Source organism: Trypanosoma melophagium, assembly GCF_022059095.1.
Source record: "Trypanosoma melophagium isolate St. Kilda chromosome Unknown ctg4segment1, whole genome shotgun sequence".
Classification (NCBI taxonomy): Eukaryota; Euglenozoa; class Kinetoplastea; order Trypanosomatida; family Trypanosomatidae; genus Trypanosoma; species Trypanosoma melophagium.
This window is the reverse complement of record NW_027125179.1, coordinates 364,114-379,087: the sequence shown is the minus strand read 5'-3', so window position 1 is coordinate 379,087 and position 14,974 is coordinate 364,114. Positions and strand designations below refer to the sequence as shown.

The 14,974-nt window shown below is 43.4% G+C and overlaps 9 protein-coding genes across 9 annotated transcripts; 1 reads left to right on the top strand and 8 right to left on the bottom strand.

The window, feature by feature from the left end:
• Positions 1 to 3: 3 nt before the first annotated feature.
• Positions 4 to 753, bottom strand: LSM04_009444 (uncharacterized protein; the record flags this gene model as incomplete). The annotated part of the gene is made up of 1 exon (XM_067339047.1): positions 4 to 753. The coding sequence occupies one exon, from the start codon at positions 751 to 753 to the stop codon at positions 4 to 6; it is 750 nt and encodes a 249-aa protein (XP_067188076.1).
• Positions 754 to 942: 189 nt separating this feature from the next.
• Positions 943 to 3,738, bottom strand: LSM04_008492 (uncharacterized protein; the record flags this gene model as incomplete). Its single annotated transcript, XM_067339046.1, has 2 exons — positions 943 to 1,842; positions 2,269 to 3,738. The coding sequence occupies 2 exons, from the start codon at positions 3,736 to 3,738 to the stop codon at positions 943 to 945; spliced, it is 2,370 nt and encodes a 789-aa protein (XP_067188039.1).
• Positions 3,739 to 4,395: 657 nt separating this feature from the next.
• On the bottom strand, positions 4,396 to 4,668 carry LSM04_000020 (Ribosomal protein L37ae; the record flags this gene model as incomplete). The annotated part of the gene is made up of 1 exon (XM_067339045.1): positions 4,396 to 4,668. The coding sequence occupies one exon, from the start codon at positions 4,666 to 4,668 to the stop codon at positions 4,396 to 4,398; it is 273 nt and encodes a 90-aa protein (XP_067187681.1).
• A 1,004-nt stretch (positions 4,669 to 5,672) lies between these two features.
• On the bottom strand, positions 5,673 to 6,440 carry LSM04_003667 (uncharacterized protein; the record flags this gene model as incomplete). Its single annotated transcript, XM_067339044.1, has 1 exon — positions 5,673 to 6,440. The coding sequence occupies one exon, from the start codon at positions 6,438 to 6,440 to the stop codon at positions 5,673 to 5,675; it is 768 nt and encodes a 255-aa protein (XP_067187833.1).
• A 695-nt stretch (positions 6,441 to 7,135) lies between these two features.
• LSM04_008841 (uncharacterized protein) lies at positions 7,136 to 8,194 on the bottom strand (the record flags this gene model as incomplete). Its single annotated transcript, XM_067339042.1, has 1 exon — positions 7,136 to 8,194. One exon carries the CDS (start codon positions 8,192 to 8,194, stop codon positions 7,136 to 7,138), a length of 1,059 nt encoding a protein of 352 aa, XP_067188057.1.
• A 625-nt stretch (positions 8,195 to 8,819) lies between these two features.
• Positions 8,820 to 9,209, bottom strand: LSM04_006946 (PLAC8 motif-containing protein; the record flags this gene model as incomplete). The annotated part of the gene is made up of 1 exon (XM_067339041.1): positions 8,820 to 9,209. The coding sequence occupies one exon, from the start codon at positions 9,207 to 9,209 to the stop codon at positions 8,820 to 8,822; it is 390 nt and encodes a 129-aa protein (XP_067187955.1).
• Positions 9,210 to 9,531: 322 nt separating this feature from the next.
• Positions 9,532 to 9,919, top strand: LSM04_000107 (uncharacterized protein; the record flags this gene model as incomplete). The annotated part of the gene is made up of 2 exons (XM_067339040.1): positions 9,532 to 9,591; positions 9,650 to 9,919. The coding sequence occupies 2 exons, from the start codon at positions 9,532 to 9,534 to the stop codon at positions 9,917 to 9,919; spliced, it is 330 nt and encodes a 109-aa protein (XP_067187688.1).
• An 895-nt stretch (positions 9,920 to 10,814) lies between these two features.
• Positions 10,815 to 12,503, bottom strand: LSM04_007689 (Chaperonin Cpn60/TCP-1 family; the record flags this gene model as incomplete). The annotated part of the gene is made up of 1 exon (XM_067339039.1): positions 10,815 to 12,503. The coding sequence occupies one exon, from the start codon at positions 12,501 to 12,503 to the stop codon at positions 10,815 to 10,817; it is 1,689 nt and encodes a 562-aa protein (XP_067187998.1).
• A 426-nt stretch (positions 12,504 to 12,929) lies between these two features.
• On the bottom strand, positions 12,930 to 14,618 carry LSM04_009453 (Chaperonin Cpn60/TCP-1 family; the record flags this gene model as incomplete). Its single annotated transcript, XM_067339038.1, has 1 exon — positions 12,930 to 14,618. The coding sequence occupies one exon, from the start codon at positions 14,616 to 14,618 to the stop codon at positions 12,930 to 12,932; it is 1,689 nt and encodes a 562-aa protein (XP_067188077.1).
• Between the last annotated feature and the right edge of the window lie 356 nt (positions 14,619 to 14,974).

Sequence of the window (14,974 nt, the reverse complement as noted above, 5' to 3'; positions counted from 1 at the left end):
AGTTTATAATTCATGTTCTTCATCAAGAGAAAGATTAATTTCATTCATATCTGGATGGTATCCACACTGTAAACATATCCACTCAGCAAATCGGCTGCAATCACCAGGAGGACAAATAACACCACAACCACGGGGACATTTAGGACAACGAAAGGCACGAACTTGATCCAGTTCCTTCACACACCATCGAAATGAACAACCAGTAGAAATACTACTATCAATATTTGGTACACCATAAAAATGTTTAAAAAATTGTAATCGTTGTGGTTGAGTCATATATGATGAGCCAAAATAACTTCGAGAAATACACTCTCCTTTGGGAATATCACGACATGCCACTAACACTGCCACAGAAGGAAGAAAAATACGATCTGAACAAGGATATCCCCATGGCAAAAGATCTTTCTTATTATTAATCTTAATAGTATCACTATTATTATTATTATTATTATTATTATTATTATTATTATTATTATTATTATTATTATTATTATTATTATTATTATTATTATTATTATTATTATATCGGTTGCTAACTGTATTGTAATTAAAATATCCTTCTTTTCCATAGCAATGTGATATTGGCGAATCCAAGAACATTATAAAACTATTAGGGCGCCACTCATGTGGAATAAGACGCAAGAATGGAAAACATCCACTTCGCATTGGTAGATCTGGTACTTGAATAGGAATAGCATGACGTGAATAAGTCAATAAGAGTTGTGCAAGACGTTCAGGTTGATGCAGACCCATTCCACGAGAAAAACCAGAGTGTAATATCAGAAGCGTATCATTCTTGTTATTTAGCAACAGACAAACATTAACGGCCGTTGCATCTTTTTCAATACATTCTAACAATATTGTTGGAGTACATTGGAGAAGTAGTAAAGAGGTTTCTCGTAATCTTTTACTTAAAATCTCCACGTCTTCTAATGATTTACATCAACTTTCAACAAATTCCTCGGCAATCTGTGAACGATATAATGCTTTACTTCTTACTATAAAAGGAGACTTATTACATAATTCTAGATGCATGAGATTTTTTTTCACATCAGAATCAGTAGGAAGAAGTTCCAAATCTCCATATGATATGATTAGTGAAGAAATAAACTGTGCATATCCTGTTTCAATAAGCTTTGCCTTTCCTTTTTGTAATGAGTTGGCGCGAAGCACAATTTGAAGTGCTATACTTGCAAGTCTAGAAGAAGAAAATAATGTAAAGGTTTCATTTTTACCAATATAATTATTTTTATTATTGGTATTAATCTTTTTGTTGCCATGCTTTCCCTTCTCCATTATATACGTAGATGATGGTGGGGGTAAAAAACGCCAAACAAGTGCATCCTCCACAATAGAAAGTTCTGACACATCCATAGCAATAACTTCACCAGAATGAATACATCGTTGTGCTACAAAACAGTGTGGATGCATCCAGTTCACGGGTACATTTTCAGACAACTTAATAAATAACCCTTCAGGGGGATGTAACTTTAACGAGTGGGCCCCAACACGACATCGTGGGAGTGCGTTATCGGCGTAATACCGTCCCTCCTTCGCCGTAAAGAGTGGAGGGGCTACCACTTCCGTTCCCGCGGAGTGAGATCTAAAGTATGGGTCATATGTTAATAACACAGGATCATTCACATCCGTATACCATCCTGGAGGAAGTGTAGAAGCATTTGGTACGTTTTCTTTTTCCTCTTTTAACGGTGTTGTTTTCTCTTGTGGTAATAATGACAGTGTATAAAGAAGAGACGGTAAGTTATTACTTTCGTTTGAGTATCGAATGCGTGAGGTCCACAATTGTAGGACAAATTCCCCTTCACTATCTAGGCGAACACTCTAGGCTGCTAGATTAGCAGTACAAGAAGAAGTGGTCTGATGTGAATCACCTTGACCAATAACGCTAGATTGCATTTACTTGGGTCGCAGATAGTGGTGGTGGTGGTGGAGGCCAATCCAGAGGTCTATGTGTGTGTGTGTGTGTGTTTTAAGAGTAGGGAAAGAAAAAGAAGCTATATTATTTACCAAAAAAAAAAGAGTCTCCTTTATTTTTGTTTTCACAAGTATCAAAAGAAAACAAAAAAAAACACAACCACATTTGTATATATATATATATATATAAGTACGCGTCCCTTTATTTGAGACCTATAAACTTCCTAGAGTCACAATCTGGAAGTTTATATCCTTTTTTTTTTTGTTTCTTTGTCTACTCCGTTTCTTTCCTTTTTCTTTTTCTCTCTAGTTCTTCATCTCTCTCTTATTTACCGGGTCAGTAAGGTCTTGCTCCCGCTGTAACAATGTCTTGATATTTCCTATTTGATCACGGATATCTCTCCAGGAATCTGTTTTTGATTTCTCATCTGCCCATGTCTGTAATTCATCTACACAACTTTCAAATTCCTCCTTTCGACGTGCTGCTTCTGTCGCAATATCAGCGGAAGATGTTAAATATGTCACACGAGATAGTGCGGCAGAGCGGTAACAATTGTATGCTTCTCGCTGAATTCGCATACGTCCAGCAAAGTCAATAAGACGCTTACAGAGATCATCATTTTCAGGTAAAAGTTCACGCAATGCTTCACAATCCCGTGCAAGACTAAGAGAACGTTGATGTAATGGAGAGGTTGTATCACGTATGGCTGTTAAAGAGTTTAAAACTTCTTCTATAAAAGAACCCAATTGTAGACAGAAACTACTATGTTCTTCTACATGTTCTTCCAAAACAATATTTTCATTTACCTCATATAATGTTTGCTGTAATCTTTCTAACGTTTTTACCTGTAAGTGTACCCACGTCTCATTCGCCTCTAATAATTTCTCTTGTACAGTTGCATTATCCAACAATGACTCCGCTGTTTTCAGTAAAGCCGTATAATTATCAGACATTACCTTAAAATGTCCTAACATTGATGCGCAGAACTCTTGAACATAATCTGGATCACTTAATGCAGCAAGGTTTGCTTGCTGTTGACGACACCACGCTACCAGACGGCGTTGATGTGTTTCAAACTGTTTCACACTATTCTCTCGTACTTCACGTGCCTTTATACCAAAGGTAACACGACTCAGGGCACGTTTTCCTAATTGTATGACTTGTGTTAATAAATCCTGTGCGGTGGAAAGTACAGGATCCCCTGTTATCACGCCTGCAGCTCCTGCCTTTTCCACCACAGTCTTCCAACCCGCATGTAACTGCTTCTCCCGTGTAGTCCATGTTTCACGGTTTGTAACCCCACACCAGGCGGTGAGAGATGTGGCCGATACCACTTGAATTGCGGATTGCGAGAGGATTCCCTGCAATGACACACGCAATACCGATAATTGAGAAGTGAAGTCTGCTAAATAAGTTATAAATGTCTGATATGCCTCTAATGCAGCTTCGCTTTCTGCCGATAAGGATGAGGTTGTGGTTCCCGTTAATGTTACCGGTGGGACGGCTGCATAATTCGATTCGGCTACACGTCCCTCTGTGGTATTACGAAGCATTTGTAGTTCCTCTTCTAATTCGGCGACTTCCTCTTCAAGATCATCCGCTTCTCGTTCTACATCTGTTTTGCAGGCATCCACCTCACTAATCATTCTGTCATTGTGTGCGGTGAAGGCGTCATGCAACACACGAAAAGCATCCATCCTTGCATCTTGGTTATTCCCATCATCTTCTTTCTGCAATGCGGCTCTATGCAGAGAGTTTAGTTGCTCACTTGAGTCATCAAACAGCACAAGGAGAGAGTCCATATAAAGTATTATGTCTGCTCTATTCGAAAGAGTAGGTACTAAACCTTCCTAACAAAAAAGAAAAGAGTAAAAAAAAGAACCATTACAAAAACAAGAAAAGTATGAAAAAAATAGTGGAGAAGAGATAAATACATCTCCTATTTTATTTCAATTCCCAGTCTATACTGAGAATCACTAGAAAGGTTTTATTAAACAGAAATAGACACAGTATTTCTCCCGTCAATGCCAAACTTCACCTGCCACAATTACTACTCTCGTAGCTTCCATTTTTATTCTTCTTCCACAAAAATGGAAAAGAAAAGCAAAAAAATAAAAAGAATGGCGGTATTGCAAGAAAATTGACATAAAGAGTCCAACTGCAGCAAAAGGAAATGAAAATGAATCCACTCATCAAAGCACATACTCGAAGAAATGACTCAGTACACAAAACCTCATCTCACGCGTACACCAGGGATAGTGGTCACATGAACAAAAAATAAGAAACAATGAGGGAAAAAAAAAACAAATAAATAAAAAACAAATCGCAAGAAAAAAAAAAACAGAAAAAAGAAAAATTACTTTTTTTCTTCTTTTCTCCTTTTTTTCTTGTGATTTATTTACTTTTTATTTATTCACGTACTTTTTCCCCCCTTTTTTTTTTTTTGGATCAATTGTTTCTTACTTCAGTTCACGAAGGCGACGCACAGTAGATCGGACGGTGCTGTTGTTAGGCGTGCTCAGGGTGTAGGCGCCCCCGGCCATTGTCTTGCTGCAGCCATCGCAGCGCCAGATGCCGACGGCCTTTCGGCGGAAGGCAAACTTACCGCAGAAAGAGCAGAAATGCCTCGCGTGCTGCGAGATTTCGAGCTTCTTGGCACGCTTCCTCGGGTTCGCACCATAGCGGGCACCGTAGCGTCCCATGACGCCCATCTTAATTGTACGCTTCGACATGGTTTACGGGTTTATATATAGATATATATATATATAGATATATATAGGGTGCGGGTGATATCCACAGAAAGAGACGAACCCCTCGAGTTGGCTTCTTTGGAATGAAAAAAAAAGATAAAGATAAAAGAAAGACAAGGGAAAGAACGATACATACATATATAAAAAAGAAAGGGTGTGAAACCACAGTAATACCACCTATGAGTAATGATCACAGAAACGCTGACTACAATTTCCATTTCCTGAAGGAAGAGGGGACATACAGAGTCTCTCACTCAGACACACACGCAACACAAATATGCAGAGGGAAATGCACTCAGACATAGCAAAGAAAGGAAAGATTAGAGAATATATATATATATATATACCGAGATTAAAACTGAGGTGTTCCACAGAGAAATTCATAGAAATTGCTTAAAAACGATGAGAGTAAGAATAAAGAAAAAGAAAAAACCGCAGAAAAATAAAAATATACTCACGTAAATAATAAGATACGACTAACAAAAAGAGAGCTATGTAAATTCCGTTAGAATCATCCTATAAAAATAAGGTGTGAACAGGAGGAGCAAATAACGGATTTGTATGTATCGTAATGGAATAACTACCAGCAAGATCGCATCACTCACTTTGTGTTGCCGAGAAACAAAAAAAAAACGAATCAGCAGTAAAAAACAAAAATACAAATACGGGAAAAAAAACATTTCCTTCTACGCCAAAGAAGAAAAAGAAACATGGGAACAAATACAAACAATATAAAGCCAATAAAATGACCCAACTCTAACTCCATGCTCCACACCTCCTTTTTACAATTCTTCTCTCATTTTTATTCCCCTTTCCTTTTCTTTTTCCTTTTGCTAGACCTTGTTTATTCTTCGTTCTCCATTGTTGTCAGTATATAGCATTCCCTTTTTTTCCTTTTCTTTCTCCCTCTCAAATACTTTTTTTCCCCCACTCTGTACATCAAATTCACCCCCCTCTACCAACACTCATTCTTCTAATGAATGAAACTACATCACCGATAGAAGAGAATGGAGACCATAGATAACAAATAAAGACAATAACACATTCCGTACCATTACCTCTGGTGGAGGAAACACTACCACAGGTAATCGTTGATTGCCTTCCTCATTTCGCCCTTCTCTGCGTTGTTCTTCTTCTCCTCGTCTCTCTTCCTGCTGAGCTGATGTACTATTCCAGATCTCTCCTGCGCGTGCCACCCACACACGCCACGGGACAAAATGATAAATGGCCCAAACGACAATAATGAGAACGGTTGATATCATACTATTGTTGAAAACGAAGAAAGAACCTCCAATACCCAATGGAAACGACTGCCTTGCGTAGTGCCCTGCACGACGCGGGAAAGGTGCGGCTCGATCCGCAGCAGGACGTGGGCGTGAATGCGACTGATCACTCTCTCGTTGATACTGTTGAGATTGAGATTGTGGTTGAGATTGTGATTGTGGTTGAGATTGTGATTGTGGTTGAGATTGTGATTGTGATTGTGATTGTGGTTGTTGAGATTGGTGTGACCGTTGGGCACGTGAGGCCTCTGCTGGGTGTTTTTGTGACCCTTTACCATATAGCGGGATAATATCGCCTGGAATACTCTCATCTACACGACCACGGCAGACTGGACATATTTGTTCTGCAAACTGCTCGCGTTGCAGCCATAACCTCAGACAATTCCAACAGAAGAGATGTCCACAACGAGTGACGACGGGGTCAGCTGCCAACTCGTAACAAATGGCGCAGGAGAAGTCCGCCTGAGACATCCCTTAGAAACCTACGTACTGTAAATACAAACGTGCAAATATATATTTATATATTCTTTTCTTTATATAAATATTTGTATATTTTGTTTTTGTTTTTTGATGTGATGGGGATAGAGAGTAGGAGGATGTAATTCTTAATATTTTATGTATACCTGATCCTTTTTTTTTTTTTTTGGTGTATGTACTTGTATTGATGGTGGTATCGTTTGGGACAGTCAAGTAAAGAAAAGTCATATAATGAAACAGAAAAACATAAGCATGAAGGCAGAGATGAAAAAAAAAGTCTGCAAAGCTACACAAATAAATGCACATGTGTTTGTGAAAGGAGAAAGGGGGGAAAAAAAAAGCACTGTACACAACGTAGTGACCACAAGAACAGTTACGAGTGTGATGGCGATGGCTAACTTACGATACCCAGTATCCAAAGCCTGACCATGGATTATTTCTGTTCTTTAAATAGATAGATGAATTAATGGCTCTCTCAGGAGGAAAAAGATACAGTGAATAGAGAGTTAACTCCTTCAAATTCCAACAATATTCCCCTTTTTCTCCAAGATACCCTCGCTCTATTCTTGCGAGTCAATAGACGGAATCAAAAAAGAAAAAAGAAAAAAAATCAAAAAAACTAAATTAAAACAAAACAAAAAGATGCCAGATCAGAACATTCTTCTACCGCTCCCATTTGGGTCTCCATGTCAGTTAAAGAATGGTTCAACCCCCAGTGAAGAACTACTCGGTGCCCCCAATGTATCATTCATAATTACCGAGTGTGCACGAGATGGTCCAAATGTAAACTCCGCCTCTGACTCCTGCAGTGACGAACTTTTTCCATATCCTCCTCCTACTCCTGTGGGCGCAGCACTAGCAGTTCCACCACCAGTAGCAGCAGTGGCAATAGTATTAGAGTCGTTTACTTCCCGCTTTCGCTTTTTCTTCTTCTTTTCGTCAGCATTTCCATCAGGGACATTATTATCACCATCAGCACGAATAACCATTTCTAACTGTACACTCCTCGCATGTGACTGCAACACCGTCCGCTGACGCTCCCAATCATCGTTCACAATATGTCGCTGCATCAAACTTCCAATGTCTCGTCGTACAATATCCCGTCGTTTCACCGACTTTCGAAAAAGTACAGCTAACACAAATCGAATGAGTGTAAGAAGAAAACCAATGCCTATACATACCTCAGAGGCAACGGCAACATTTGCCAAAGGACGACGATGAAACTCAACGTCTGCACCAGCAAAGACAACACGTCCTACAATGCTTCGTGCGTATCGTACACAAGAAGAAAAAAACATTCCAATGGCCGCCGAATGTAGGGAAATTGGAAAAAGAAATAGAGCAAAAACAGTAGCGATTAAAAGCGTAGTTGTCTTACTCAAAGGAACTACACAAAATGCACAGAAAAGTAATACCACCACGCTGACTATAAAACTAGACAAAAAAAGTCCACAAACTGCATGAAATCCTTCCACAAAGTGTGCACAATCGACATAAACAAGATCTGCATTTGCCGACATACCACATATACGGGTACCGTTATCGGTATATATTAGTGGATATGTAGCGATATGAACCACATCTACTCCACTTGTGCTCCGACCCTGCAAAGTAATAGTACCAGTAACACGATCTCTGTCATAGCTCCCGACCAGTACCCCTTGCAGAACACATGATACCAGAAGAAACAACAGGGCAATCTGCAATACCACATCGCGGGGAAAGAGATGACACAGTGCTAAACCCATTACCTAACCTTACCTACACCCCTTATAAAATAAAATAAAAATGAATAAATAAAAAAAATAAAAAATTTAAATGGTATTTTATACTGTATCCAAACAAAGAAGAAAGATTCTGTAGACTTCTTCTTTTCTTTATTTTTTCTTTCAACACTACCACAACTTTCACTTCGCTCTTTTAGCTCCTAAAAGTACTGTGGGTAAAGTAAAGAAGAAAACCACTCCCATCTGCTAACTGACTCAGGCAAAGCATCACGTTATACACTATAATTACAGGCTCCTTCCATTCTCTTCTTTTTTTCTCAATGATAAGTAACGCTACAAAGGCCTAAAATAAACAAAAAAAAGTAATAATCCAGTTAAGACTTCAAAACTCCAGATTGAGGAATGCAAATACTCCGTTTTAATTGTTTTTATTTCCTTTATTTGTTGTTTTTTTTCTCTTTGTATTCCTTCTTCTTGCCTATCCAGACTGAAGATTAGAAACACCAAATGGCAACTTGCCTGATACTGTACTAGCACAACTAATAGATAACAAAAAAAAAGATATATATGCTCATGCATACTAAATACGCCACAATCTACAGATCGGTCATACGCACACAAACACACAGATACAAGAGAATAACATTTATACGATGGTGTAACGATTTTGAGAAAGCAGTACGTGACTCTCCCCTCTAAGGGAAGTTCCACAGCAACAACATCCGGGGTTTGCACCGCGTAATATCAATTCACGATGCGTCTGACACGCAGAACACACAGTACAACAAGTTGAGGCCAGACACGTCTTACAACGCCCTTCGCCCAGGGAATATTTGTCAGAAACTCTCCGGCGCAAACAACACATTGCGGGCGCAGGAAAACAACAAACCCCCAGACAGTAGCAGAATGAACATTCATTAGGAATCCCAGCAACAGCATTACACTGACGACTCACGTTACATGGAAAACAACAATACACATCAAGAGCGCCTCCACAATCACTAAAGCAATCGCAAATACCAGTACTGTATCCCATTGAACGAGTGCAGAATGAACCTACTCTTTCACGGAGCAAAGAAAAAAAAAAGAAATACTAGCACTACAAATCACGTCACGTACACGCGAAAACAGAATAAACAATAGACAAAGCGACAGACTGTTACGAAATAAAAAGAAAATAAAAAATTGCCTAAAAGATGAGATGAAATATGACCAAAAAAGTAAAAAAAAAAATCTCTACAAAGTAAACATAAAAAATAAATCACCCCCCCCCCCTTCACATTTTACTTGATGAAAGATTGCACAATATATACACGTACCCGAAAAAAAAAATTTATTTATCAGAAAATATGAGAAGAATGCCGGATGCATTGTTAGTGCATTCGTTTGGTACTAGGACTGCAACAACAGCCACCAGGGTTGGCTCCTTGTAACATCAACTCCCGACTGGTCTGACAAGCGGAACACGTCGTACAGCACCATCCCATCATACAGGTTCCAAAGCACCCTTCCCCAAGAGAATACCTGTCGGACACTTTCTGCCGTAAGCAACATACCGAAATGGTAGGACAAATGCAGCCAAAGAGGCAATATAAAAAGGAACATTCATTAGGAACTCCATTGACAGCGTTAAATTGGCGGCTCACGTTGCATGAAAAACAACAACACACATCAAAGCATCCGCAACAATCACTGCAGCAATCGCAAAGTCCGGTACTGTATCCCATTGAACGCGTGCAGAATTAAACTTCTCTTTGAGGAATAAAAGAAAAAAAAGAAATAAAAGTACCACAAACCACGTCACGTCAACACACACACAGACAGGAAAAAAAACACCACTTTTATTTGCTTGGTGTTCACACACAAACAAAAACCTTTATAACCCAACTCCAAAGAACAAAAACATCCAAACTTTTTCTGCCGATCGTTACAGCATTGAAAAAAAAAACCATAAAGTTCAAGTCTTAAATGGATATACTTCGCAAGACTGAAAAAAAAAGAAAATTTTAATTAGATTCCACAGAAATTACCTCATTTGGGTAGTACTAGGAGTGCAACAACAGCCACCAGGGTTGGCTCCTTGTAACATCAACTCCCGACTGGTCTGACAAGCGGAACACGTCGTACAGCACCATCCAAACAAACACGACAGAAGCAACCCTTCCCCAAGAGAATACCTGTCGGACACTTTGCTTCGCAACAAACACACCGAAATCGTAGGACAAAAACATCCAAAGAGGCAATATAAAAAGGAACATTCATTAGGAACTCCATTGACGGCATTATATTGTTGACTCAAATTACATGGATAGCAAAACCACGCATCAAGACAACCGCCACAATCACTGAAACAGCCAAAAAGACCAGTATTGTATCCCATTGCACAAGAACAGAATAACTTGGCCTTCAAGAAAAAAAAATGCGGCCAAAGAAAGAAAACAAAACAAGAAAACCATAAAGAAAAATAACGCCACAATTGACACACAATCCCCCACGGACCGAACCAGCACCTACAAAAATATATATAATAATAATTAAACAATAATAAAACGCTTAGACATAAAAAAGTATTAAAGGAAAAGCCTGTTTTTGCTTGTAGATGGCCTTAGTGCATATATGAAAACAGTTTAAGCTGCGAACACTAGTACATACCACCCATGCCACCCATACCGCCCATTCCTCCCATACCACCGGCTGCTGGGCTTTCCTCCTTCGGGAGATCCACAACGGCGGCCTCAGCGGTCATCATCAGGCCGGCGACAGAGGCGGCGTCAGTGATCGCCACACGGACAACACGCGCAGGATCAATGATGCCGGCTTCGAACATGTTCACATAGCAGTCGCGCTGGGCGTCGTAGCCAACGGTGGCGTCACTGTTCTCCAGGATCTTCTCCACAACCACAGCTCCCTCCTTGCCCGCGTTTGACACGATCCTGTGTGCAGGGAGACGGACAGCATTGCGGATGATCTGCACACCGGTGCGCTGGTCGGCCGTGAGTGACGCGTCGGCGAGAAGAGAGTCAAGTGCACTGCTCGCACGCAGCAGCGCCGCACCGCCGCCCGGAACAATGCCTTCCTGCACCGCCGCCCGAGTCGAGCAGAGGGCGTCGGTGATGCGGTCCTTCTTCTCATTCACCTCCACTTCCGAACCACCGCCCACTCGGATCACCGCCACACCGCCGCTCAGCTTTGCCAGACGCTCCTGCAGCTTCTCGCGGTTGTAGTCGCTTTTCTCGTTCTCAATCAGTCCACGCAACAGCTCCACGCGCTCCTTCACAAGCGCCGCCTCTCCGCCACCATTCAGCAGCACCGTGTCATCCTTCGTCACCGTCGCCTTCTTCACGCTACCAAGAATGGTGGCATCGAAGTTCTCCGCATCGAGCTCCACGCCACTGCCCTCCTCGCCAACAAGCCGCGCACCAGTGAAGATGGCAATGTCCTGCAACATGGCGGCCTTATTGTCACCAAAACCAGGCGCCTTCACGCACATAATCTTAAGCTTTCCCTGCAACTTGTTGAAGATCATCGTCGTCAACGCCTCACTCTCCACGTCGTCGGCGACAATAAGCAGCGGGCGTCCGGTGCGCACCACGTGGTTCAGCGTCGGCAGAATCGTGTGGATGTTGCTGATCTTCTTCGCCGACACCAAGACAAAGGCCTCCTCTAGCTCCGCCTTCTGTGTCTTCGCGTCTGTCACGAAGTATGGGCTGAGATAACCACGGTCAATGCTCATGCCCTCCACCACCTCCAGCTCCGTCGTCATTGTCTTGCCGTCCTGCGTCGTGATCACACCATCCTTGCCGACCTTCTCCATAGCCTGTCCAATCAGCTTGCCCAGCTCCTCGTCACCGTTGGCCGAGATCGTGGCAACCTGCACGATGTTTTCTGTGTTTGCCACCTTTCGGCTCTGCTCAGCAACGCTCTTCAGGATCACCTCCACCGCACGGTCCATACCACGCTTCATGTCAATCGGGTTCGTGCCAGTGGCAATGCACTTGAGGCCCTCACTGAAGATGCTCGACACAAGCACGGCGGAGGTCGTCGTGCCATCACCAGCAAGATCGTTGGTCTTGTTGCACACCTGACGAACGAGCTGTGCACCCATGTTCTCAAATGGGTCCTTGAACTCGATTGCCTTCGCAACCGTCACACCATCCTTTGTGATCTTTGGTGCACCGAACGATTGCTCGATGATCACATTACGGCCCTTGGGACCAAGGGTCGTGGCAACGGCGTCAACAGCACGTTGTACACCGCGCTGCATCGCCTGACGGGCCTCCGTACCGAACCGGATGTCCTTGCCAGCGAAACGAGAAACAGAGCGAAACATTATCTGTGTTGCACGTGAACGGATATTAGCGTAAGTAAGCAAATAACTGTGTATCAGCACAAAGAAACAAAGAGAAAAGAGAAAAGAGAAAAGAGAAAAGAAGAAGAAAAAAGACGTGTACGTAACAATGAAGACCAAAAACCGTGAGTCATGGGAAAAAGGGAGGTAGAACCACCTCCCACACCACTCATTGCGGTCCACCGCCATGCAGAGTCATAAATAATAGAAGTAGTGCACGAAATAGTGGGATAATAAGTGAGTCAGACGCTCTCGCGTTTCAGACCGTTTTCCTTGCTTGTCAAGGTCAAAATAGAAAAAAAAAACAGCTGTTAAAATCTTCAATGATATAATAGTAATAGGTGAAAAGTCTGTTTTTGCTTGTAGATGGCCTTAGTGCATATATGAAAACAGTTTAAGCTGCGAACACTAGTACATACCACCCATGCCACCCATACCGCCCATTCCTCCCATACCACCGGCTGCTGGGCTTTCCTCCTTCGGGAGATCCACAACGGCGGCCTCAGCGGTCATCATCAGGCCGGCGACAGAGGCGGCGTCAGTGATCGCCACACGGACAACACGCGCAGGATCAATGATGCCGGCTTCGAACATGTTCACATAGCAGTCGCGCTGGGCGTCGTAGCCAACGGTGGCGTCACTGTTCTCCAGGATCTTCTCCACAACCACAGCTCCCTCCTTGCCCGCGTTTGACACGATCCTGTGTGCAGGGAGACGGACAGCATTGCGGATGATCTGCACACCGGTGCGCTGGTCGGCCGTGAGTGACGCGTCGGCGAGAAGAGCGTCAAGTGCACTGCTCGCACGCAGCAGCGCCGCACCGCCGCCCGGAACAATGCCTTCCTGCACCGCCGCCCGAGTCGAGCAGAGGGCGTCGGTGATGCGGTCCTTCTTCTCATTCACCTCCACTTCCGAACCACCGCCCACTCGGATCACCGCCACACCGCCGCTCAGCTTTGCCAGACGCTCCTGCAGCTTCTCGCGGTAGTAGTCGCTTTTCTCGTTCTCAATCAGTCCACGCAACAGCTCCACGCGCTCCTTCACAAGCGCCGCCTCTCCGCCACCATTCAGCAGCACCGTGTCATCCTTCGTCACCGTCGCCTTCTTCACGCTACCAAGAATGGTGGCATCGAAGTTCTCCGCATCGAGCTCCACGCCACTGCCCTCCTCGCCAACAAGCCGCGCACCAGTGAAGATGGCAATGTCCTGCAACATGGCGGCCTTATTGTCACCAAAACCAGGCGCCTTCACGCACATAATCTTAAGCTTTCCCTGCAACTTGTTGAAGATCATCGTCGTCAACGCCTCACTCTCCACGTCGTCGGCGACAATAAGCAGCGGGCGTCCGGTGCGCACCACGTGGTTCAGCGTCGGCAGAATCGTGTGGATGTTGCTGATCTTCTTCGCCGACACCAAGACAAAGGCCTCCTCTAGCTCCGCCTTCTGTGTCTTCGCGTCTGTCACGAAGTATGGGCTGAGATAACCACGGTCAATGCTCATGCCCTCCACCACCTCCAGCTCCGTCGTCATTGTCTTGCCGTCCTGCGTCGTGATCACACCATCCTTGCCGACCTTCTCCATAGCCTGTCCAATCAGCTTGCCCAGCTCCTCGTCACCGTTGGCCGAGATCGTGGCAACCTGCACGATGTTTTCTGTGTTTGCCACCTTTCGGCTCTGCTCAGCAACGCTCTTCAGGATCACCTCCACCGCACGGTCCATACCACGCTTCATGTCAATCGGGTTCGTGCCAGTGGCAATGCACTTGAGGCCCTCACTGAAGATGCTCGACACAAGCACGGCGGAGGTCGTCGTGCCATCACCAGCAAGATCGTTGGTCTTGTTGCACACCTGACGAACGAGCTGTGCACCCATGTTCTCAAATGGGTCCTTGAACTCGATTGCCTTCGCAACCGTCACACCATCCTTTGTGATCTTTGGTGCACCGAACGATTGCTCGATGATCACATTACGGCCCTTGGGACCAAGGGTCGTGGCAACGGCGTCAACAGCACGTTGTACACCGCGCTGCATCGCCTGACGGGCCTCCGTACCGAACCGGATGTCCTTGCCAGCGAAACGAGAAACAGAGCGAAACATTATCTGTGTTGCACGTGAACGGATATTAGCGTAAGTAAGCAAATAACTGTGTATCAGCACAAAGAAACAAAGAGAAAAGAGAAAAGAGAAAAGAGAAAAGAAGAAGAAAAAAGACGTGTACGTAACAATGAAGACCAAAAACCGTGAGTCATGGGAAAAGGGAGGTAGAACCACCTCCCACACCACTCATTGCGGTCCACCGCCATGCAGAGTCATAAATAATAGAAGTAGTGCACGAAATAGTGGGATAATAAGTGAGTCAGACGCTCTCGCGTTTCAGACCGTTTTCCTTGCTTGTCAAGGTCAAAATAGAAAAAAAAAACAGCTGTTAAAATCTTCAATGATATAATAGTAAT